The 26,724-nt window shown below is 40.2% G+C and overlaps 1 protein-coding gene across 3 annotated transcripts; it reads right to left on the bottom strand.

The window, feature by feature from the left end:
- On the bottom strand, window positions 1–26,271 carry LOC124211488 (uncharacterized). 3 transcript variants are annotated; one of them, XM_046610583.1, is made up of 13 exons: window positions 25,660–26,271; window positions 11,592–14,057; window positions 6,980–7,077; window positions 6,463–6,592; window positions 6,168–6,271; window positions 5,810–5,987; window positions 4,895–5,138; window positions 3,980–4,238; window positions 3,725–3,851; window positions 3,346–3,519; window positions 3,184–3,266; window positions 2,707–2,745; window positions 2,221–2,362 (listed from the first exon to the last, which is right to left on the bottom strand). In XM_046610583.1, the coding sequence occupies exons 2-12, from the start codon at window positions 13,524–13,526 to the stop codon at window positions 2,724–2,726; spliced, it is 3,354 nt and encodes a 1,117-aa protein (XP_046466539.1). In that variant the 5' UTR covers window positions 13,527–14,057; window positions 25,660–26,271; the 3' UTR covers window positions 2,221–2,362; window positions 2,707–2,723. The 3 variants fall into 3 exon arrangements, with proteins under 3 accessions (XP_046466538.1, XP_046466539.1, XP_046466540.1); XM_046610582.1 differs by lacking the exon at window positions 2,707–2,745 and having other exon boundaries at window positions 1–2,362; XM_046610584.2 differs by lacking the exons at window positions 2,221–2,362; window positions 2,707–2,745; window positions 3,184–3,266; window positions 3,725–3,851 and having other exon boundaries at window positions 3,372–3,519.
- Window positions 26,272–26,724: the final 453 nt, after the last annotated feature.

The raw sequence follows: 26,724 nt of genomic DNA, 5'->3' as shown, positions 1-26,724 counted from the left end.
TTTGTTTTGTAAAAGTTTTATTCATGAGTAATGTCATTCTACTACGTATATACATATCTTGTTGTACCACTTTGTAAAATCATTGAATATATTCATGTATGATACCGATGCGTGTATAAGTTGATACATACATATACCTACATAAATGAACTATTTACGAAGTAATACCGTTTCATATGTACGATGCATCTCAAGTGTTTAATATCGGATTATGAGAGTTATACATATTGTAGCACGCTGCCGTTCTCAGATCTCACCGTCAATTTGAATCTAATATCATCGTCGTGATAAATCTTTCTTGGAGTACAGCGGGAACACCGAAATATTAGTCTATCGAGATATAAGTGTAATTGTAGCAAAACGAACTAACCACTATTTGAACAGCAATAAGCTTACGTATAATATGTATGTATATAATAATCAATTATTAAATATACAACAATTTAAAATATTACCAACTTCAAAATGGGAATTATATGAACGATATCGTAAATGAATTTGGCCAAATATTTGGACTTGGGTATGATGAGAGCGAAGAAAACAAACTCACAAATAATTAGCTAACAAATTGCATATCTTTGGATATATTAAATATACACACTACATAAATGCTATCCTCGGAAAGAAATCTCGCCGAAGCAATTCACGCAAACTGGCCAGTAGACGTTTTCGAGTATTCTCAATATTCGAATAATGGTAAGATTTGATGATGCAGCATGGGATCTGAGGTTGCTTGCGTTACAAGTTTCAGCTCACACTTTGGACTAGAACATTGTGACATCACAAGTCACCATAGAGACAAGGTATCCAGCAGTCTTGGCAGTACTCGCTAAACTAATTATGGTCTTTCATGCCAAAAATTTTTATCAATTAAACTATTAAAATAACAAATAAGTCCAGATTCTGGGCTGCCAGAAAAAAAATTAGAAAAAGAGTATACAATTGCGAACAAAACCAACATTCCATACATTCACAACTTTGTTAAATATTATACCTCCATTATTCTATATTCGGTAGCCTGCAGTGGTCAGCAGTGCGCCTGGTATCGGGTAGCTCGATGAAAATAACAATGCATGTACAGGTATTGCATTTAATCCAAGCTCTGCATATATGACCATGTCATGCAGACTCAAGCGACGGGCTATGAGGTGGTAATATATTTTACATGATAATGGGCACCATTTTTAACTCTAAATTTTCTAAATCGTAGGAATCTCTTCATCCGCTGAATAGACAACTGTCGATAAATAGAAAATAACACATAAAACACCGTTTGGAAATTAACTGAATAGTCAATAACCTTGTATAACTCCTTGTATAATAACAATATATTCAAAATCAACGTACGAAATAAACTACGGTTGTAAAATTAATATGCTAAATAAGAGGGACTTTCCACGGTTTCGTGCATCGGTGATACCGATATTTTGGTGAAATAATCAAGCAAATTTCAACACTTATAATTATTTAGTATTATATACAAGTCGAATCAGTTAATATACACTCGTACATGAACGTGATATCCAACGACTGGTTTACCATGACGAAAAATTTTGTTTATGTTTTCATCACCTTGCCAAGTCGATAATTAAACCACGTACATGGTGTTAACTTATGTGCGGTAAACGCAACTACAAGGTTGACGATGAGTCGATTTGAAAGTCAACTGACATTAATTTCGTAGAAATTGATAAGTCAACACTTCTAACGACTTTCGGAGTAATATAATAAGTATGGGTTATAATAATACCGGCAAATGCAAACAGATCGAATTCAAGAAAATAAAATTCTGATCCCATAGCATTTGAATTTTTTCAACATTAGAATTCTATGACATGTATATGCTTTAACATTCAATCACATTCTTCTGCAATATTTCATTAATTTCTCGATTAATATTGTAAAGTGATAAACGTATCGCCTATCCCCGTCGTAATAATTAACGGTGATAAAAGTGATGGACATTCATTTCACTGTACGAAAATCAAGAGAACATGCAATCCGCAATAAACCGCAGAATGAATCAGTTTATACTTCTTGAAATTCGTACTCGACCACTGGGGTATTCATAAAAATAGGTGCGGTACGATCTCATTTCGTCCGCAATCGATTTCAGGTAAAAATGAAATTATCTTATCGGATAACATTCTAGTCGTCACTGTCCACGTAATCATCGCTATCTCCGCTATCATAGGGCATTGTTTTCAAACCTTGACGGATCAAAGACGCCTGAATTTCGTCGGTGAATCCCTGGTGCCCGGTAACGTCAGAGACGAGAGAATCGACGTCTGCATCCACAGTTTCTCTGCCAAGTGTATCAAGATTCGGTGATGGCACATCTTCGTTTGAGGACTCATATAACCTGTAATAGGAGAAAAAGTCAGATTTGTTGCAAAAGTAGTATGTATGCATTTCACTGATAAGTCTATATAGAACAAGCGATGGGTTGATTTTGCTGGTAAAATAAATTCAATATTAAATAAATTAAAGTAATCTTTGAGTGAGATGTTTTATAAGCATCATTATTGAGTAATGTATTACAGAAGCTGAAAAACGAGGAACAACAAAACCAAAAAGAAATGCTAATAAAATGTCAACGTGCGGTTAGCGCTTTACATAATATATAGGATTGTATAACTGCGGCATTGCTATGTGTTTGATCACGTGCATCTTTTGCAAAAGAACATGCACATTTCGTTTACTTACTCAGCTGCAGATGATGGTTACATTTCATCATCACACAGCCTGGAACAAAGGCATCGCATATCGTCATCATAAAAGGTTAAAACCAATCCGATATCATGACATCCGTTTACAACATATTAACCAATCATATCCTCGCAAAAAAAACTACCATCATGCCCCAGGATAAAATCACTCGAAACAAAATATCGCGTACATTATACCTGTCTGTATAACGTTTATTTATTCGTATTGCGATCAAATAAAATTGAATAATCTGCCGAGTTGTACAGCAGGGGTTTTCTCTTTACGCCAAATAACAGTGGAACGGGATATAAACGGTTAACCCCGCTAGGTATACGATTACAAACATTGCAATCATCAAATGTATCAACAACACACATAGGTATGTGTAATATCACAGTTATACCTATGCATGTATAACACAAGTTGCGGGTACCAACAAAAATTGTTGCAACGATAAGCGAATCAAATACTCACATCTGTTCATTTTGGTCATTCCCACTTTCCTCGGCAACCAAAAGCTCGTACTCCTCGGCTGCGAATCGATCCCAATCGGACAGCTATTGTGGGGTAGTTGAATTTTATTAATAGAGTGGTAAAAAAATAAAGAAGCGATTTATTACAGCAAATGATACGTACCTCATGGCCGTCAGCATCGTGATCGCGAGTCGAGGCGAACGGATCCCTTTGTTCGTGATCCAAATATTTCTCCAGGTTGAAGAATGTGTCGAAAAATATTGACGTCATTTTACACCTCTTGAGATCACTCAGGGATATTTTACCAGGAATCGTAGGATGTATCATATCCAGCATCTGATTAAAGTAACGAATAAATAAACATGAGTACATAAGATGGGCACTTTCCGAATTACATTTATTTAGGAATATAGGATTTTTGCATATGCCTGTTTTTGTCACAAAATAATATGCGCTCACAATCGATGGTTCTGCAGAAAAAAAATGAATTTTCATTTATTTACCCATTTTGAACAGAACGCGAAATCTAAACCCATCGTACCTGGCAGAGACAATCTTCAAAGGGCAACGTTTCGATGCCGATTGCTTCCATCCGATGAAGCTGCTCTTCGTAAAAGTATTCTAATTCGTACATTGAGAGATATCCATCCCCGTCTAGATCCATACACCTGTGTGTCAAGTCAAGATTTTTATGGTTTCCAGTTACTGTTTTCTCCCGTTTTTCCATCAACAGGCGATCCATTTACGTATTGCATTTGTGACAAGAATTTACTCTATTAGGATACAAACGAATTACCTAAACCAATACTCTATCGCAGTCGGATGGTTCTTGTCCTCTTCGCTGAGCAAAAACCATACAAATTCCGTATAGCTCATCTTGTTTTCACCGGGCTGCTGCTGCGACTGTTGATAATTATGATGCTCATCATTCTCATCATCGTGGAGGTCATGGTTATGCTTATGATACTGTTGAATGTGCTGCGATCCAGAAGTCCGTACACCACCGCGAGTTACGGCACCGCTGAATATTCGTTCAATCATTCTCGTTGACAGAGCTAGAAAATTGGACAACGACATTAGAAATTGGCGGTTGAAGATAAATTAACTCGTAAGTTCGATACAACGATATAAAATCCTTTGACTCATGCCTTATGTGATACCGGTAAGCTGATGTAGAAAAAAAATTTTTGCAAGTTTGGATAAGAAAAAAGTCGAGCATAATAATTCACAATAGAAGATTTCCGAAACATCTTCATATGAAATAATATCACGCAAGTTTTACTTATTACTTATAAAAAAAGACCCGTTCGAATTGTAGTTCCTTTGCGCGATGCGAATAGTGGTCACAGAATTGCTCCAATACTTTTCTGCTCTTTGTCACGCAGCGAAGTGAAGCTGAATTTGGAAAAGAAAAAAATCGAACAAAAAACTATCGATTACGTTTAATCACGTCCGCGTATCTTGTGTGACAACTTTTTCACTCGATGAAGCAAAAAGCTTTCGCATGTGGTTCACTCGATGTGAAATTCTTTGGACTTTCGATAAGCTGTTTCACCCATGCTTGGAATACTTCTCTTTCTAAAGTTATACAAGTGGAAATTAACAGGTGACCTTTAATTTGCATCGATAATCGTGGCGACAATGATCAGTTCATTCGCTAATATGCTGTCACTTATGAAAGATCTTATCGCGTCCCTGCTCACACTCTCACCATTGTCGTTGTGCCTTGTAAGATCCAATTTGTCGATAAAGAGGTCATGGTCTCTATCAAGTTCCCAAAACTTGCAATATATAACGTAAAAATGCTCGTAGCTGAAGTACGCTGTGACGTGATTAATGTCCTCCTCGTGTTCCAGGACCGATATCACTGCCAGTAAATTACTTCGTCTCAGCTCAGAGACAGATATTTTTCCACTCCAACTTCGATTTACGGAATAAAAAATTCTGGCCACAACCTGCAACAAACAGAATCGATTTTTCATACTCGAAATATTGCAGTGAAACATTTACGCAATAAATCGTGAATACATTCGTCCACATAACTGATACTACAGTACAGATTGTCGGTCGTCGCGATTTTCAACATTTTCCGATCGAAAAATGTTCCGAATAACTCCTAGTTCAGCAAATTTCATTCCGTTCAGTTTTCTCTAAAATGAAACTTCGTACGATACTTTTTTCAATACATGCTGAAGTAACTTCTACGACAGTTTTATACGATTGGCAACGGTATATTTCTGACCCGATTTCTCGCCTGCGCGAAGACATTTCACCCAGACGATGGGTGTGTTGTAAAGTCAAAAGACGTCCAAAAGACTGTCTCTCGTGGTACAAAAATAGTTGTCCGTCCAGAAGATGCCTTTCAGTTCTAAATACGTCTTTTAGAGAATCATTTAACGATGCAAGAGAGGTCCCGACCAGCACGGCTTCGCTGGGGTCTGCAATTCTTTTGGAGTGTTCAACCGGTCGGTAAATTTCGAACTTATGGTAGGTGAGCTTCTCATTTCAAGAAAGTAATTGATAGATAAAAAAAATTGGAATCAATTTACTACGCTTCAAATCAAAATTGCTGAGAAATCACGTTGACCTGCAAGTGAAGTATCAACGCCGGTTAGCCCATAATTACCGTGTGAACGTATCGAGAATGAAATTCGGTGGCTTCCTTGAGGAACGTCAGTCCAGGATGCGTTTCAACGACGTCTTGAACCAGAGGTATCAAATCCTCAGGAATAATGGAATCCCTCAGTCCGCGTGTCGTCATTCTAACAAATCTACTAGCTGCGTCGTGATACGAGTTCGACCATCTGTGGAATCAGGATAAAATCGCCGTTTATAGAAATGTATAATTGTGACTTTTTATCTACGTGCGGTAATTACATCGAATCTGCAGGATGTTATTTAATTACAATGACATTGCGTCAACCCTTTTTTATACTCGTCGATATACATATTATAAGCTGTCGGTTTAGCATTTCGCAACTCACTCTTTCCAGAATTCTAAGAACATATTCTGGTCGACGTAGGCATTCTTATCACCCCCAGACGCAAGGAAGAGCGGCACTTTCCAATACAGAGGACAGTCGCAAGCCTGAAGCAAGTCGATAATATTTGTTATAACAAATACTGTACTGTTATAACAATACGATACAAATATTCGATTTTTTTATTGAAAATAATATCAATGCACTTCTGAGTGAAAAAACGTTTCTTCTGTATCGAAATCTGTGGAATGATTTCCTTCAGAGTACACTCTGTAAGGTGTACGTTAAAATATCGCACCTTGGTGATTATGTGAAACTGAGTTTTGGCAGCTCGGTGTCCAGGAAGACTCTGAAATGCGGCAGATATTCGAACTAGCGTAGCATCCAGCTGAGACGTCGGTATCGGTTTTCCACCAGGAAAGTAGAATCTAATCAAAATTAGTCGTGACAAGATTAAAGATAGATAAATAACCCTCAATAAATAGACAAATTTTGTACTTAAATTATATTGATGTATAGTGTTCGTAACGTAGACAGAAAGTCGCAATAAATTCTCCGAGCGACAAAAGTGAAGACGTAAGCGTGCAATCTTAACATCGCATAAAGCGAATAGTTCAAGACTTTCAAGCTGTAGGATACTAATTTATTGTGATTTCCATCAAATCTTCCGTTCCTCCTCTTGTCATTATTATACGATACACGTATCCAGGTAGGGAAAGAAGATGAGTCGACTGACACGAACGAGAAGCCCCGGGTATGTGCAAACTTATACGTTAGATATACGTATACCTATACGTGATTAAATATCTCATTACCTTGGTATGTGTACATTCCGATTTGCCTTAACGTGCCTCTGTAGCGTTGTGTGAGGCGGCAGGTTCTTCTGCGTCTGTGTCTTTTCCCTTGCGTAAGTCTGTAATTATGCAAAATACGTGAAAAACAAGGAAAAACAAAAGATAAAAAATAATGAACACAGATATTATAAGTAGACAGGTAGGTAGATATATAGATGAAACCAAAGCAGCCTACGAGCCATGATAGAATATGTTTATTCAAAGTTTTGTAATCGTCTATCATAGGAATCTCGTAACTTATTCGTGAATCCTTTTCTTTTTTTCTCCTTCTGTCTGAACGAGTGAATATTTGTCAAACTTTGACATGTTCTGTATAAAAACACACACACACATACACACATGAAACTTACGCTATTAAACGCGCATGAATTTCTTTCCTACTGTCAACCTATCGGATATGCAAAAAAGAAAAAAAAACAACTAATCATCCTAATATCTCGCTACCTAACCAGATGTAATTATACATTCCAAATCTTGTCGCGATAAATCAATCATCCACTTACACAACATACTAAGCCTATTGTAGTAATTTTGATAACAAAGCTCGAAAGCTATAGAATAATTTTTGTATTTAGGCATCGTCATATATGGATATAGGTATAATATATATTAGCAGTGTACCGCACCCACCGTAATATGATTATCGGAATTGAGTTATGAGATCGCGGTCCGCTTCCTGCGACCGCATGTAATGGCATAACGCGGCATTATGACGATACGTTGTTACTTGTATGTATGTCATAGGTATAATATCGTAGTGTAAACATATTACGGTCAAGGGTCAAGACCTGGCACGAGTTGCGAGTACAATTCATTCACGGCTGAACGAGCAGCGCAGCGCATGACAGCGCGGATACGCCAATCACATTGCCAATTGCCAATTGACATTGCGAATTTGACCGCGCCCTTATACACGGACGATTGTTCGAGGTTGCTGCTTATTACGATTCCGTTGCGTGAGGCACACCTAGGTGGGTGCGTATGCGGGTCCTTGATACACGCCGATGCACGCATACGCGTGTGAAGGAAAAAAGGATGAAGGGAAAGCGAATAGGTGGGAAAAAGATAAAACAGTCACGTAGGTATAGAAGAGGAGTCCGATTTAAGACGGTTTCTCGACCGCGTGCGTGGCCTGGCTGTAATGCCAAGCATATACGAGTACATATATTCAATCGTACCCAAAAATTATATTGCCAGTAATGAAACAACGTCGTAGCTTCCTCGCAATAATTTAACGTAATTTTATATTGAAGGTAAAGGTAATTCGCCAAGTGTTTAATTTGTATGATGACTTTGCACGTTGGCGCTTCGGATACGTAACAGGATTTTTTCAATCGATTAAAAATTGTCGAGCTCTGACAGCAAACTGGAGTTTCGGCTTTTAATGATTTTAAAACTCGCGATAGTTGGTACATCAACAACATAATAATGATGGTCGATTATATGTATATAACTACTCGAGAATAAAATTTTGCGTCCATAAAATATGCTAAAAAAGTAATCTTCTACTGCGGAACATGTACATATGGCACGTTGCGAATATCGTTAGGTAAGTGTTTTTTGGAAAGGTCATTTCTGTACATTTGACTGCAGTATATTATGCATAGTTATAATAGTGACAAGCGACGATTTCGCGAGTAAAAGATAGGCAGGTTAGAAACAATTTTTCTTATAAATACCCAAAGTTCACATTTAAAGAATGTCTTGCGTACAAACGTTCGATACGCGATTCGCCGGCTCGTTCTATTTTTTCACCGCAGCTTTCCGAAGAGTTTTCACTGTGAACTGTTCTCCATGCGTTGCTTGCCATGTACATGCTACCCGCTAACGATACTTTTGACCCGAGACACAGTTCTCAAGCTTTGTCATCGAGGTCGAATTTTATGATTACGCGTTCAATATTAATATTGATTTTAATATCCCCCCTTCGATATAAACATATCAACGTATAAATTTATCCAGAACTGACAATTTATAAAGACATTTGTTTTTGCTTCGAATTGTTCTCAAAAAAGCCTTCCGAAACAAAGTAAACAATTTTGATCGCAAGTCGCAACTTTGCCAAAATGGTATCGGTGGCCAGAAAAATCAACAAGTAACGCGTCGCGCAAGCACCGGATGATATCTAGTTATTTAGACTTTGTTGAATCTGATTGAAAAATTGCTTATGCGAACGGAGGTGTTCCTCTATAACGGAACAATGAAAGTAGTTGAACGTGTGTACGAGAATCCATAAATAAATTTATGTAACCATAGAGAGAAAAATATTTTGAAAAGCAGTGGAATTGATAAAACCAGGATCGAATATGGTAATTTGTACAAGCAAAAAGGTATAATTACAGTGTAAAATTGGAGCGTATTATCTGGCTGCATGATACCGTGATACTGTAGATGTTAAAGAAACTGATCTTATTTATTCATGGATGCAGTCGCATATCGTGTATCGATAATATACGTACACAGTCATCATCATTACTGATCGTGGGAGTCAGCGTAGCCGATTTTCCGTAATAACTTGCGAGCTTCGCGTGACGAATGAATCGAGTCTGTGTAAACTTTCGTTTTACAAAGAAAATTCGCTTTTGGCTCTCCGTGGAGAACTTGACGTAGGCATGCAGAGAAAGAACTGCACGAGTCGCGTTTTATAGTTGTTGTTGGTGCAAGTTAGCTTAACGGGGCAGAGAGTTGGAAGAAGGCAACGGAAGGCTGTCGAGCGAGGCTATATTTGGTGCATCCAGAAATATCGCCTATCTATACATATGCGCGTATGTGCATAGATGTAACCACGTCAGATGTGTACGTAGGTACATACATACGCGTATAACGTGTAACGTACACGCGGCCGATGTGGGAACGTCGTGTAAGCCCGACGCTTTCTTCATCGTTGCACCTTGTATAGTGTGAACCCGCCTCTTGAGCTGCAACACTGTTATACACGATTTTGGAATTCGATAACGGGAAATTATGTCGCGCTCGTCAAAGTTGGAATCAATTTATTTGAAATAAACGATCGTTGGTCAAGTTAATCCATGAAAATTGAAGTGCCGCTAAAAAGATCTCAAATTTACTACGAAATGTGTATATGAATTCAACTATCCCGAATTGTGTGTAAATTTTTTAAAAACGGCATCCGACAAAGAGTCGAAACATTTATACGGTTGAATGAACTTTCAAACGTTTCCTGGTCATCTACATACAATAATGACGATATGATTGAATCTCATTTGAATGGCACAAAAGTTCTGCATCAATTGCCCGAATTGACAATTGATTCGTAAAGTTTTCGAATATATTATAACAAGCTTATATAAATCATGTGTACGTATAGTTGATAATCCATAGCAGACTGTAATTTATTTTGTAAGTTCATTCGCACCAATAACACGTGCCGCGTGAACTTCCATACGTATGTACAGATATATCATGCAGGTTTCGGTAATTTGGCTGGCTCATACGTTGCACGCGATTGATTTTATGGTGGCAACAATATCGATAATATCTACAAACCACTTTTTTCATATCCGAAAATCCCGTTACAGCGTCGCAGATTATATCGCATCGAGTAACATTCTATGATTTTTAAACACAAGATCAAAATTACCATATATTTGAATAATACACCTGTAGCTGCTCATACTGGTACTGATATACACGCAAATTTTCTGCAAGCATAATTTAATTAATTTACCTAAAGCTTGAAACCGTCGTAAAATAACCATGATTTTGTTCCAAAACCATTCTCCGCGATATCTTCTCATAAGTTAGTCTGAATCCTAAAATCGATTACCTAAATTCAAATTTATCTCTGTAATAATTCCATTTTCGTATGAGCTCGAAAAATAAGTGTCAATATAAAAAACATTTTTCTCAGGCATATTAAGTAGAGAGGAGCAATTTTTACTACAGGATCTCTTTTTCCTTCAGGAATATCACATCCAGGGATTTTTCATCAATTACAACGTAAATCATCGGTAAATCTAAAAACCTGCTGTACACATATCTACACCATCATAGAAGTATGAGAAGACAAAATTCACTTGTATCTGATGTAACAATTTATCCAAAATCTTGAAGTGTCACAAAATCTTTGTATGATTAGCAATTGTTCTTGCATTGTCATCGTAAACAGAAAAGCTTCTAAACCATTATATCGGCCCAGTAACTCACTATGTCATTGTCGGTATGCGTTGAAAACAATAGAAGGTTTCACTACGAGTATACCTAGTACGTTAACATACGCAAGAAAGATACTACGCGGTGTATGAGCGTACACGTGGTAATTCACGGTGACGTGGAAAGTGCGACGAGACGTTACTATACAAGTCCATAAAACCTACACCGTCGTAGCCGTGCGTAGTCGACCTACATCCATGCATTACTCAGCGTAATACATACATACATACATGTATATATAATCGGTATATAAAGACGGCGTGACAATTATCGCGAGAAAACAAAGGGATCGAGAAAGAGAGATGAGATCTCGAAGGTAAAGATGAAGAGAAGAGAAGTGGAAACAAACCATCACAAGGTGGTACGTATTATAATACCAAACGTATGAGCAAACATGTACCTGCGCTTTGCTCTGGACCTCGTGCCCCGTTCGCCAAGTGACAATAGCCGGTTGTCTGGGTCCTCGTTTGTCCAGTAGCAGTTCGCTGGGGCATTTTTCGAATATGAGGACTCTCTCGGCGACCGAGCCCCTCGTTAAAAATGGCCGGACCGGGTTGTTTCCGGTCCCGGTTGCCGCGGCTCTGATGTGCTGCCTCTGTTGGGTGGTTAGCTCGGGATGAGGTACCAGTTGTTCAAGTCGAGGCCTAGATGGTGTGCCGACTCTAGGACCCCAACGCGACGTACTCGCGAGGTCCTTTTCGTCCTTGGACTCCCTGTCCTTCGCATCCTCGACGTCCCTCTCCTTACCGCCATCAACATCCTTGCCCTGTGCGGCAGGTTCGAACTTGGTCCTCGCCGCGGAAACCAGCTGTTCCGCATGGTTCGCCGCCGCACCGTCAATGTCGTCCTTGCTGCTGATGGTGTTGTTGTTGTTGTTGTTCGTATTTTCATTATTGTTGTTGTTATTCATACTGCGACGATGGTGATGATGGTGATGGTGGTGATGGTGGTGATGGTGGAGCGGATGACCCGCGTTGTTGTTCAAACTGCCAGCGTCCCGCTGTTCCTCGAGCCGTTTCTGAGTCGGTGGATTTTGCTGGGCTGCCCTGTACCTGACCTTCGCGTAATCCACCATCGACATTGTCGACAGGTCGTCCTTGCTGAGGGACTTAGGTTCCAGGGTAGCGTTGGCCTGGACAGGGACGCCGATCCCCGATGCTGCGAGACTCGAGCTGTGTGCCAGGATGATTGGCTTGATCGGGTCGACCTTCGGCTTCTCCTTCTTGATGGCCGGCTTCTGCTTGGCGACCGCATGATGTTCGACTGGCCGGAGTTCGAGGGGTTCCTCGGGGATGATGACGCCGGTCATCAGAGCGTTTATCAGCCGTTCTTCCTCCCTGGCAACCTCATCAGCGAGGCAGTTCTTCGCGTTGGAATCGCCGAGGGTTGGAACAGCGTCCGAAATAATGCTCGCCGATTCTCTGGGTGGTGACTTCGGAGATTTCTCATCCGCGACGGAGACCGCAGCCCGATTACCGCTTTCGAAGACCTTGGCGGAGGTCTTCGCACCCCTCTTCGCCTCGCCGTTCGAAATTTTATTCTTCAACGGCCAGGTGGTGAGTCCCGACATGTTGGCCGCGGCTGAGCCGGTCGATCCGTTGCCCAAGGCTCGGTCCTGCACCCTGCAGGACACTACGCTGGACGGCCTCTTCTGCTGGACGACGATCCTAGCGGGCGTCAAATCTGCCGGAAATGTCGTCTCGATGGTCTCGAGGAAAACCTCATTGTGATGTGCCGGGGTTGATTTTGTGCTCGGCGATGCCTGCGGCCGCGTTATCTCCGCGGGTTTGTTAGCGTAGGGTGCGGGCGACGGGGACGGCGACGCGGAGCCGCTCTTCGGCTGAACCTGAAGAGGTTTGACGGCCGGCGTGGTCGCTGCGGTTGCAATCTTGACGGGCGATGATTGGGACGTGGAACTGTTGCGTTCGAACTTCTGGAGTGCGAACTGAATCGAGGAGGGCAGCACCTTAGACGGTGATTTCTGCCGTGAGGCAGCCAGCCTCGCCTTGTCCTCCACGACGAAGTTGTTGACCAATTTTTCAAGCTTGTTATTGTCCAAGGTCGGAGCCTGGGCCAGCAGCTCAGCGGCTGTTGAGGGATTCTTATTCGGGTTATTCTGCACCCCGGGCGTCAGGACCGAGTCGAACTTATCAGCGGCGGTAGCGTTGCTGTGACAATTGAGAATCTCGGTTGGTGCAAGACCGCGGCTCTTCCAGGTCTGGTAAATCGCCTCGGCGTGGTCGCTTATCTGCTTTGCTATCGCCGCTATGTCCTCCTCGCCCGTTGAATCCGTCGGAAACTTTTGTCTCAGATCGTGTTTGGCTGTTGCCGCCATTATACAACCCGGTAAACCTCAGTGTTAAGTACTATACACTTCGCGTGCCTATGCATATACCTGGAATGCAATACTGTCGTTATCACGGGATGCGACTCCCAATCTGCAGTCGTCGTCTTCCTCGGTGTTCAGCCTGCGGGGCGTCGATGATGCCGTCCTCGGCATCGTTGCACCGCTGACACTTTCAGCCCTCGGCTAGTTTAATCTCCTCCGGTTATCCCCTTGCTCGGAAACACAAATTACTATTATCATCACTCGATATCACACTAAAAAATCACCCGACCTGCACACCGTCGATTATTACTGTTATTATATTTTTATGCGATTATCCGAACCAGCTGGTAGACCAGTCAATCGTGCACCCCTACATGTTCACTGTTTCCCAACGTAAGACGCGCACTTGAAGACTGTTTTTGTTTTCTTCAACACGAGGTGACTCTAGATGCACCGCAGTATCCCAGCTGGAAAAGTAATACAGCTGTTGGGGATTTTCTCAGCTTCGGTGTTCAATTCTCGACGAACGAACGACACCTGCAACGTGAGAAATGAAGAGAATTGGTACATAAACGTGACAAAGTGACGACGACAAACATGACTTCAGAATTACGTAACGACTGTAACCTTTTTATACGTGCTAGTATAACGGACTGAATAAATCCTCTTTCCTATAAATCAGCTGAAACAATAATTATAAAATTATTCCGGTAACTTTTCCCTGGTAACGGTGCTGTCTGTTTCATACTAGACTGCGTCAAAGCGCGACAGCTTATCGTTCGCGTACAACATTTTGGAAGTTTTCGTTGTGCGCAAGCAGTCATCGAGGTGCATTGACAGCAGCAGAGACAGTGAAGTTACGTGTATTTATAAATCGTATTGAAATTTATGCGGCAACTTCAAGTCACAAGTTCCCGACACGTGACTGTGCTGCATCTTTGGAGACTTTTGAAGATTAGTGATTACAATCACGTAAGTAACGACAGCGTTTCAAGTTGGGCTTAGAATTCTTATACTCAAGTATACGAAAGTGCATAAAGCGATATAAGAATCGCTTTATCTTTTCGCGTTTATCTTGTCAACCGAAATCTGACCGTAAAAATTTTTCAATTAGATAGAAAAACTGGGAACGTACACGTATAACAATTACTCACATGTGTATCGTAATTGAGTAAAGAATAAAAATGCTCATATATTCATCGCGCACTTGATCTACTGGTCGAATAGAGAAAAGCAATCAGCATATCCACGTACGCAATGAAGACGCATAATTATGGCTGATTATGATGGTGGAATTCACTAGATATAATTAATATGTACTTTCAACAGCCTATTAATTTTCCCACCGCGTGTATGAGAGTATCTATTATAATCGACACTCTTCCGTGAAGGCTAACTAACTATCTCGTCCCATATTTGAGGATTCGTGAAACACGACGAATCGAAAGCTATAATTGAAGTCAGTCAAGAATTGAGTTTAATCAAAACCATATCCCCTTGACGTAAAGAAAAAAAAATTTTTAACCCAGAAACCCTACTTAGAAAATAACGATTGTGAATAAATTTAGATCAATTTCGTTGTTGTATAATTATTTCATGTTAAAAATGCACGTCCGACCACTTTTTGTATGAATGAATGCTCCCACATGTTGACGACAGAAACGTTGTACGTATACAGAAATGTGTTAGGTTGTAACCTTGGTTGTACAAAAACAAAGCAGCTATATTAAAAGTTATTTTCAAGAAATAATTTCAAGATAATCAGTTTTAAATAGAAAGAGAAAATTAGTCAGATAATACGATTTTGACATTAAAAGAATGGAATAGTAGTCTGTTGGTTTTTGTAAAATGCTTAGCTAGAGAACTGTTGTTATTATAATTCCTGCTATTTACACGTAACCGATATCGTTGAGTAGAGATTTTTCTAAAAAATAACTGAACTTTTCATTGACAAGTAGCACCGTATAGCACAGTGGTAAATAATTTTCCAACATATCCTGGAGCAATGTTATGCGTTTAAAATTGAATGTGAGTAATCCTTGCTGCGTATAGACGTCGGTTTGCGTTGCGGATGCGTGGATGGACTAATTAAATCGGAAGCACGTGCGTGCGGGCACGTTTCTATATTCCATGCCGCGTTTAAACCACGCAGTCGTCTTCTCTTCCGTTCTGTGTCTTTCACTCGATCCTTATCCTAGTTTCCCTTTGGTGGACACTTCACAGATCCCGACACGCGTTGTGCGTTACAATTATACGTAGGTACCGAAGTTACAAGTCACATACCTGTACGGAACTCGGGTGTATTGTAATTACGACCAAGCATATATAACACCATCGCAACTCGAACTATAATATTCACGCATAGACGTGTCGCTGTCGTAGATATTGGTCACTGATTTCGCCCACGCGTAATTCCTATACCTGTCGAAAGCGTGCGGAACGTGAAACCTCCGCCCTCTTAGCTATGCATACCTGCAGCTACGCGAGACAAACAACTGGCACAACGGCACCGATTATTGCAAGTGAAACCGGCCACCGTTCGTCTGATACATGCGGACTTCTGCACGATGCTAATATGTATCAGAGTAGAATAATCCATCTGCGTTATTCCAGTGAACATTGAAATCGTGTATACGTATAATCGAAGGTCTGAACTGCAGCGAAAAGGAAGGAATTGAATAACTGCGCGTAATAATGTATGGTGGGTGTATCAATGTTGCGGATATTGAAAAGATAATTTGTGTTTTCTTTTTTTATTTTTTCTACTTTTTTTGCCCGTGCCCTTTTTTCACCGCGTGATTACGGATGTGTGGGTAAACTTGCATTATGATATATACCTGTCAACGTTTGCGAAAGAGATAGATACGGGGGCTTGGTTGGCCTACGCTGGCCTACGCTCGACAAATTGCTATATACATATATTATGCATATGGAAAGGAAGTAAAGCGTAGGCCAGATTTTAGCCAACGAGCAATAAACACACCAACACAAACAGCGAATGCTAATATACCCCTGTTGTACGTGATAATAATATCACAGATGTACAAAATTGATCGCGGTATGCGGATAGTTGGAAGATAATTACGGATGTAGGTGGAAAAAATATTCGCGTTACAAGTCATAATGTTTATAATCGTGAAGATATACCTCGTTGTGTATGTAATATATTTATCTCGTCATGCAAGTTTACAGTTGGATCCGCGAAATCAACCTACGACATGAATATATTCAGATGATTCTTGCGATTCTTGCATGTCTTACAACATTAAAGATTCAGACGACAACGGATTGTTTGTCAGATTTTGCACGTCTCACAAGATCGTCATAATCGTTATAACCGGTCAGCAGCAGCTTGATCATGCTGCAGGTTAGTTAAACTCAAATAAAAACGTCGTTGAATCGACCAAATTTACAGTCACGAGCGACGAAATGAATATTTTAATTGTGTAGTCAGTTCAAGATCTGTCGGTTTAACAAAATGTTTAATTGGACTATTTAGATCAACTAAACATTTTGTTACACTGCAACCGATCATGAATTGACATATATATATATATATTAAATTTGTAGCAAAGACTCGTAACTTGACGAGTCGCCGGTTCGACACCTTACGACGATATTTGAGAACACAAATTCCACACAAACTGAATCCCACGTATCTGGGACACACCCTGTACAAATGGTGCAGAGGCATAGAAGATTGCCAGCACCATCGTCATCTCGCTTTTCTGTCGTTGGAAGTTCGGGAGTTAAGCTGTATTTAGCTCCGACCGTTTCATTTCCCCCTGAATGTCTTAATATAGGTACGCAGGGGATGCCATGCCGCACGGTATGCCCTATGTATACAATGAGAGAGAGAGAGAGAGAGAGAGAGAGATGTGGTAGACACCACCAGGCGGTCGGATGAAGGAGAGAAATCTAAAGTGAAATGGATAGGAGAGAAGAGATGCGAATAGGAATAATAGCCGTACACTGTACAGGCGAACGGGATGCGGAAATAGGCGATGAGGAGGAAGAGAAAAGCGGAACCATCGCATGCCCCAGAATCTCGTATCACTGAACAAATCGTACATCCTTATATACTAGAGATAATCTCTGCTAGAGTTAAACGTATACTTTATATACTGTAATTTTCGTAATCACAAATGGTAATGCAAGCCGTGGGAAATATTATAGGTAGTATAAATAATTACATTTCATCGAAATAGTTTACGTAATAATATGTATTTTGTCGTCATTACGAATGACTCGTATTATGTAATTATTCGAAATGACCTGCGGTCACGACATCGGGAAATTCTATGTACATGGAATCATCGTTACGTCGTTTCTAAAATATAGATCACAACCAAGTCGAAGGATAACTTAATACCGAGATGTTGAAAAGAATATTTAATAACGTTTGAAATTTTTTCACAACATGCTGACATGCACTTTGCTTGAATCGCGAGAACACAGAGTAATAAAAAAATAAATGCAGTCCAATGCAAGGAGAAGTTTGTTTAGACAAGGACAAGTTTAATAGCACTATACTATGTTTCTAGGTTCCTTAAAATCATTTCATAGGTATATGTGCATGTATCAAGTTACGCACGTTATATCTATGCCTAAAATAAGGAGGTCGTGTTAATCGGGAAATTAACTGCAGATTAATATTGTCGGCTTACAGTTTTCGGACATATTCATCAAAAATCTTGATACAAATATTTTATAGTCTGAAACTCTAAACAATGTAAATACACACATACGTACATACACTCCGAATTTATCCGTAGTGAAAACAAATATTCTGCAGGAAATTAATCGTTCTTACGAGAAATCTTATTCCAAGTTATCCATGGTGCACAGATGCGGCATACATATACCTATGTAGTAAATACATGACGTATACATTCATATACGGCGTGCCTATAAAATGTTATACATGTATAGTCGTCGTCGTTCGACGAATTGGATAACGATTGTACTTTTAAAGACCTATATTATGCCATGTCTATTCGTGCGCGGACGAGTCTTGCAAAGGCAACCGCAACCTGAGTACACAATACATGACAATCACACAAGAACGTGGTTGTCGAATTGCGTCAGATAAATTTTTCACCGATGTCTCGCAAACGAGTTATGTTCTTTATTTGCTCTACTACACTTTGAACATCTCTTCTTCACTCCTTTGAGAAGTATCAAATTTATAGGCTGCGTTCCGAAACTAGATGGCAGTTCTAAAACACCGTAGGAGAGAGGAAGATCTGAAAAGATAAAATAATAATTTCTAAAGGCACCCTTAGTCGGCACAACTGCGAGAAATTCTCGTTGATAAGACACAATCTCTAGCAATTTGTTTGTTTTCCTTCCTTTTTTTATTCAAGTTGGTACGCGTATTAATATGCAATGCGCGTTTGTGCACAAGTGCAATGTACCCAATGCGGTGTGTGAACCCACTAGTGTTAAAGCACGTGATATGCAACGTCCAGGGGGTCAAAAGATGTTAAATATCGCGGTTACAGAATAAACGCGAAATTCACGAATGGTGTTAAACTGACGCGACGTTCTGACCTTAATTCAACGGAGTTTATATTAGGTACGGTACTAAATTAATTACAGCCGTAATTGATGTTAAGATGACATTAGACGTTCCCCAGTACCGCCTATATTCTATGTATATATGTATACGAGCCGGTGAATCCCGTTCGCTACGATGCAGGGTTTAATAATCTTTTCACGCCACGCCTCTGTCCGCATCCGGCCTGCATCGCTCATCCGCGCGTCTTAAAAATATCATATCACATATTTCAATTAATGCTTCGACATTTTTTTGCGCCTTTGAGGGCATTTAGAAATGGCGATAATACCACGATCAGCCTGAGGAATTTAAAGCTAGCAACCAGAATTGGCAGGCAAACGGTCTAATATTCATTCGCATAAGGCAATGAAGTTCGAAAATCAAAATTTTGTGAAATACCTTGAACCCCCGATACGTTTATACAATTATGAGAATAAAATTGAACTACATTTTTCTATTTCCAAAAAGTTTAACACGTTTTGCTGCTAACTCTGGCTGCTAGCTTCAGTTTCATGATAATTAACCGTATAAGACGATATTCCGATGAGCGAACAACTTCCCGTCGAGACAACTCGTTGTCAGATAAGTGCAAATGCAGTAATTGTTGTACAAATATGTTGATGTTCGTGAGGTCAACGCAATTATGTGGTTTTATGATAAATCGTTAAGTAAGAAGTCTAGGATTGTCTGAAGTTCGCTAAAGCGTAATGGAGCATCAATATAGTCGTAATTTGTAAAATTAACTACTTAAAAATTATTATAAAGTCGTAAAATAGTGATTTTTCTTGTAAAATTTTGATGTGAATTATAAATAAGATTCTGAATCATTAAATTGAAATTCATTTGTTTTTCAAAAGAGTTTATCTGCGTCAGATGAACGGTTCGATTTACACGTAACGCATATTGGCTAAAATTGCGAAACCCAATATCGTGAACATGGTGGGAAATAAAAAAAAAAAAAAAAGAAAATAAATAATCAAGATTATTTTTACAGCTTGAAAAAATGTTTATTGAAATACAGATATTGAAAGTTGTTAAAAATTCAAAACGATACAGCTGATAATTTACTTTCACGATTACTCGTGACGGGAAGCTATCAACTTTTCCTCTACAGTCAATGCGTATAACCTACTATTATTACACATATTTCATCGTGAATTTCAAACAAAATGCATTAAATCGAATTTCATCCATACGTACACCTAAGAGATTTTCGTGAATTTTTACGACCCGAATTTCGTCGGCTTACATTTGCGGGAGAGGTATTATGATCATAAAAATGAGTACAACAGTGAGTAAATCAGAAATGGGCGAAAGGGATGGGGGGGGGAGATAAAAATAAAGAACGGGATAGAAACGAAGGAATAAGATCCTTTGTTATACATTGTGGGGATTGGTGCCGGCTTCGCCATTGGTATTACATACGTATACATACAGTATATAATATGTATAATACAACGTGTGTACGAGAGAAGAAAATAACGGACGGTGAGGACAGAACGGAGGAAAGGCGCGTGGCTCATTCGGCGTCGTTCGGATAGACAAATGGATAGTGGGGCAAATAGACAGAGAGTCGCCGAGGTATATGTCTAATACGTGAAGGACCGCGGTGGAGGAGATGGTGAAGGAGAAAGAGCAGAATGAGAGGAAGAAGAAGATAGTGTCGCCCGGTCGAAATGATTTACCGTTTCTTCGGCCGATTCCGGCGGTATTCGGGTGCGTTCGGTTATCCAAGAATAACGCGAGCCGCCATATTTGGTAATGCAAGGCGAGCGGCGCTCGCGCTCGACAAAACGAACGCGCGGGAAATCGACGTAAAGATTTCGAATTTCAATTGAGAAAGGTTAAGAACACGCGCTGCTCTCCCACGCCCCCGTCTCACGTACGTGCGCCACACTCGTTATTACAACTCGTACATTCGCTCCTGCCAATTACACGTTTTTTCATCATCATTTTTATACATTAGGCTTGAAATCAAAGTCAATTATTCCGCATCTCAATTATTTTTATATATTCGCCAAGAGGTGAATTCTACAGAAATTTGCCAATTTATCAAATTACAACTTATATCTGGTGTCCGTTGTTTCATCGATATGATACTAAAACCATAATTTGCTACTGTTACGCCGGATGGCCACCAGATGCTGCTGCGCTCTGCGCGCTCCCACGGCAAAAGTAACGCGGCCGACCGGGTTGTCAAGATCACTAATTTTATAACTGATTAACGACTTTGTCGTATTCTTAGCGTCAGTTTAACGATAAATAAATTTTGTTCAATGTGTTTTGAATTTTGTTTTTTTTTACGTACTCACAGGCTCGACCCTAACACTCAATTTAATGCATTTCAATTTACGGAAATCTTTTTGACATTATTACAACGTTCAAATGTCAAAACAACTGCCACAATCTGAGTAACCAACGCGAACGAAGGAATTAAAAAGTTCGACGTGATAATTCATTTCTACTTTCCATGTCATCAAAAACTGTGAACACGTAATACAACAAAAATACTAACATGTAACTAAATACATTCATATATGCATATTGTTATAACGATGATTGTTATTTTGATGTATCGATTTAATGCATATGGGCTTGTCCCATTTGCTACTTAATAACTAAATTAATTAAAATTCTCTAAACATTTTCAGAATTTCTGCTGCCATGGCCACGCTGCGTGGCGAACGTAATGAATATTCGGAAGAACGGCGACAAATGACGATGCGATGACTGATAACGAAGTGGTCGTAAGCACAGAAAGCCACGATAAAACTTCGCAATTTAATTGTGAGAAAATCCTTGCAGGCAAGAATAAAACGCAAGGAACGCACCGCAAGTGAGAGTGACCGAGCGGATCAATGCAAGTAGTGAGCGTTGCGACGTCGCGACGCGATGTTTCTCTGGGCGCCGCGACGGTACAAAAACATCTCAGCCTAGGCTGTGCGCTCGTGCGTAAGGAACCAGCCTCACCAGCCGAATACCTAGTGCGAACATACATCGAACAGCGAAAGCGTTTCGCACAGATCATGTCTGAGCGAGCGAAGACGGTTGTTTGTCAAATCCGAAGCATCTGCGGCACGGAATCGATAATAATTTTTAAGGCTCATCAAATATGCGGTTTTTCTTATACCCATCAGGTTTCGATGTGAAATATGTAATGAAGATTCGTACCTAGACGCGAGGGCCGTTGAACCTCAAATTCCAGGGCCGGTTCTCTGCTCGCATGATTTGCATTGAGGACCGTCGAATACGATATTACAGGTGGTACGTTGTTGCATATTTAAATAAATTCTCAGTCTCTCGAATTACGTGTAAAATAAGCATACGGTATAAAATTGTACATGACTCGGGAATGTCATGAAGAAAATTATCGCGGTTTGCTCGAACCGTTTCGTGTATAAGTCTGTAAGCCCTCCACCGCATGCACACTTCGTCGAAAAGGTAGAGCATGAGAGAAAAGGCAACAGGAAAACGCATTCGGCTCGACGGTTAAAATCAAAGGCTGCAACTTGAGAAGTCTGTCTAACGAAAATCTCGTAAATATTTGCAGTGTCTCACTTTTGGAATTTTATAACAAGTGCTACTTTGTATACCTATATCTAAATTTCACACCATTGCAGACTGCACGAATGCAGCACATATTTTTGGAAGGGTGCGGTGTGCAGTTCCACGACGGACTACAACGCCGATAAAATAACTCTATAAAGTTTGGTTTTAAATGTTTATGAACTTTCCGTCTAGAGTTAGCGAGCAGCTGACCAAAGATGAAACGAAAATTCAATGAAAATTAACTGTGTTTTAGTCTATGACTCCGGCAAAGCTGCGTAAATCAAGTGGCTAAATTTAGTCTCGAATGTGGTTTACGATGCACTTTTCAAAATTGGCAAGGGGTTAAATTTAATGATGTTCCGTTACAGAGCACGATTAAACCAGCACTATTTATTGAGAAGTAATTATCCTCGAAATAATGTATTTTAAATCAAGCTGCAGAATGATATTTAATCGTGTTAATAATAGGTAATTACCAAATTAACTAACAAAACTTTGTGAAGGTTATACCTAAGGTTGAAATTTATAATCCTGATACTTGTTTTCGATTTTGCATTTATTCGATGTGATGTGTCTCATTGAACACTCACAAGAACCGTTTTTGGAGATTTTAACTATGTTATTGATGATATTTAATTTATTGACGCTCGATCAAAAGTATCATGTACAATACTGGCATTAAATATGTAAGATGATGCTGCAAAGCAGTAATGATCATTGGTTATTTGCCCGTCTCCTCGACTTTTTCACACAGGATAAATGAATTTCTAGATCTCGACTCTTGCGACTTTTTCTAGACTTCGCATCTCTTCGTGTAGAGCTCCTGATAAGAAAGGTATTATCTACAAACGGACTCCACACATCCGTTTCCCTGTTCGTGATAATTTCAAAATCGTGCCCTCATTTCTCTCGTTGTTTCACTGTCAACGAATTTCTTCAATTGTCACGTTGTGATCAGTAGAAATTCGAAAATTCGTCGAGTTTAGACAATTGGACATCCTGATATTCAAACATTCAACAATTAAAATTTTTTAAACATCATTTCTGCATATATATTTGGCCAAACTTCGACAAGAACGTTGGAGTCTACGTTGTACGCTGCATAGATACATGACATACATACATAAGGTACATGCACGTGAGTATATGACCAACGCGCCCGGTGGCTGGGTGATCCTAGAATAGCTAGTGACCTAAAGGAAAAAGAATATATACTTGGGGGACTGTACGAACAACGAGACGAATGAAAAAAGGGATCAAAGCGAGAGAAACGACGATGCCAGCTTTTGCTCGTAAGTTGTAGATAAAGGTGTAAGTATATTCCAGTAGGTATACGAATAATTCTATCTCGGATACCCAATGAGCACTGAATAGTACTCACATAAAGTATCCATGGTTAATTCCTCACTGATATCCTACGCATTCACCCTGTTCGACCTAAACGAATCGAATAATTCTAATCGATGCGAATTGATGGGCAAATCTTGATCTCTGACTTCGACGTCTTTAAGATCCCGAATCGACTGATTTATTTTTGTTTTGTATGTTATCTGATTAAATTAATTCATATTCGAGTAAGCCTATTATATGATTACCGCTATAGTTGAACAAGATGCCAGCCTGCAACATTAAAGCGATAAAAATGCGAACGTTTCACAATCGAGAAAATCGTTCCAAGCTATGTGCTTGGAATCTCCAAAATAATTACATGGTTGAAAAATTAACAAATTATAAACGGGATTTAGTAACGGGACAGTACCGCAACATTTGACCCTTGCCATGGAAAGAAGCTAAGGTGGGGATCACACGGAGACCAAACCTGTCAAGGGACCTAGACACAGCCAGTCAATGAAGGACATAAACGCACGCAATCATCGAGAACGATTGTATCGCAGACTGTCAGCTGCATATTTCTCTCCTTACGTAGGAGGTGTATTACACCGGCTGCACGCGAAACAACAAAGAAGTTCAATTAATCAGGAAAGCCTGTATGATAGGCAGTTGGCTCACGAACAGGGAAAGGCTACGAAACGTGCAAGCTGATTGTCAATCACGTTGTGAGAAATCATTTTTTTGTAAACTCCAATTTTCTTCAGACCAGACACAACAATTCATTCGTACAAATTAAAGGGCCACGTTTCGTGAAGGTTTTGGTTTATCGATCAAAGATAGCTGCGAGCAGTACACAGTTGCATCGAAATGACCAAATTCGCAGATTTTGTATTATATTAGCCACTCCGCTTGGGATGCACTGGAGACATTTTCGTCTTTGAGCGCCGAATCCTGTTACGAAAAATGGATTACAAAACACAGTCAGTGCAGCCGGTGTGTCTGAATAAAAAAGTCACCGCTTTAGTGGAGCGAATCTTGTGCCATGTTGGTATCAAGCGTGCATATCAGCTGTGATGAAAGTAACAGGTTAAAGATCCAAGATACCCGTTGACCAAATCCTGTATCACTTAATCGGATGAACGCAGCTCGTAACGCCCACGGAACGGACATTCGCTGACAAGGTAGAGACACGCGGTAACAAGAGCGTAAGCATGTAAAAATGTGAGTTATAATAAGCGCATTATACATAACATCGTATGTTGCATGAAATTAATAATGATATCATTCCCGCTCGAGGTTCGAAATCTCGGATGTATACGTATCAGGCGCTGCGTAGTGCAATTGCATCTTCAGCTAACGCGAACATTTCGATGATGTATGAAATTCAAACTTGCAGCTTGGCACGGAAGACAATCTGCAATATGCGTAGATATAAATTGAGAGTTTAGAGACACGGAATGGAAATGGGATTTAGCATGAAAACATGACCAATAGCATGTTTACATCTAAAGTAGCTACCTGCAGTTGTGGTTATATCGATTCTCCACGATTATAATAGGCGTGTATAAGCATATCGATCGCAGATGCAGCCCTCCGAGATATCGGGGATGAGTTATTTTAGTTTACCACGACGTGTCAGGCGCCGAGACTATCGATAAATAAATTATAATGAAAGGAACGGGGCAGGGCGAGACTCACCAGCTCGAGTTGCAGATCGGTGCACAGGAGGATTCACGCCTCCGGTCACGGACTCTGGATAAACTTCGGGTCACCCACTGCCGAAAACGAGCACCACACAGACAGCGAGAGCACCTTACGCGTTGTACGGGGAATAATAATAACGTTGACGGTGGATGTATCGTTCATCGAGGAGCCTAATTTTTAAGCAGCGAAATCGTGCGTTACCCGAAGACCGGTACGTTTACGGCTATAAATAATCCTGCAGCATCCGGCACCGTGACATATAAAAACATTCGGAACGATCTGGTTTCACGAGAATAAGAACGGGAGCGAGACCAGCGACAACGTCGACGGAGACGTGCATTGACGATAATCTCGCTCTTTTCCACCCTCCAAGAATCAATCTCCTGTCTTCTGTCTCTTCGGAGCACCAAATCGCGTCGAGCACAATTATAGGAATTCGGGGATTCCCGGTTACCGCGATATCGACGTCAGAGCCGTGTTTTCATTTATTCCGGTGTAAATAATAGCACCGACGGAATCGAGGAACGAACGACGAACCCCGCGAGTGGTAATGTCGTTCACTGAACACTCCTAATAGCACCCGACATTGTCGAAATGTCGACAACGACTGAGCTGGCGGCTGCGCAGTCAAAACATACTCGGCCGAAATGTCAAGACGGAACGACGAGGTCTGCGCGCGCCACCCCGAAGCCGTACGCCGAACCAATAAGCCAGTGTTTCTACACCTACTCGTAGCTTATAATTATTTTATTGCATGTTTTTTACTCATGATGTCTTCCTGCGTACCGATGACCCAGTCTATCTCTTCAATATGCTTACCGCTTTCCTCTAGTTTACAGCAATGATGTGTATTTGCGAGGAAAAGTTTACCAGCGCGACACAGATGTTACTTTGGTTGCTAGCCTTTAGGCGAAGGTGACGCTATCAATCGGGCCGAATTATCTAGCTTCAGTTTAAAAAAAATACTATTTCCACAATACTTAGGATGCATTCCGAAATTAGCTCCTAGTGCTGACAGCAAGATTTTATCACTTTTGCGCAGCCGAGTTCGTGACTAGC

The sequence above is a fragment of the Neodiprion pinetum genome, chromosome 2, assembly GCF_021155775.2.
Source record: "Neodiprion pinetum isolate iyNeoPine1 chromosome 2, iyNeoPine1.2, whole genome shotgun sequence".
Taxonomy (NCBI): domain Eukaryota; kingdom Metazoa; phylum Arthropoda; class Insecta; order Hymenoptera; family Diprionidae; genus Neodiprion; species Neodiprion pinetum.
Note: the sequence above shows the minus strand (reverse complement) of the source record. Positions and strands in the feature narration are given on the sequence as shown.

Excerpts from the sequence above, each read along its gene's own strand:
- LOC124211488 (XM_046610582.1), bottom strand. The coding sequence starts at position 13,526 with ATGGCGGCAACAGCCAAACACGATCTGAGACAAAAGTTTCCGACGGAT. Across the intron at positions 6,593-6,979 it reads CGGAATGTACACATACCAAG|ATTCTACTTTCCTGGTGGAA; the intron begins GTAATGAGATAT and ends AATTTTGATTAG. Across the intron at positions 5,988-6,167 it reads TTCTTAGAATTCTGGAAAGA|ATGGTCGAACTCGTATCACG; the intron begins GTGAGTTGCGAA and ends CTGATTCCACAG.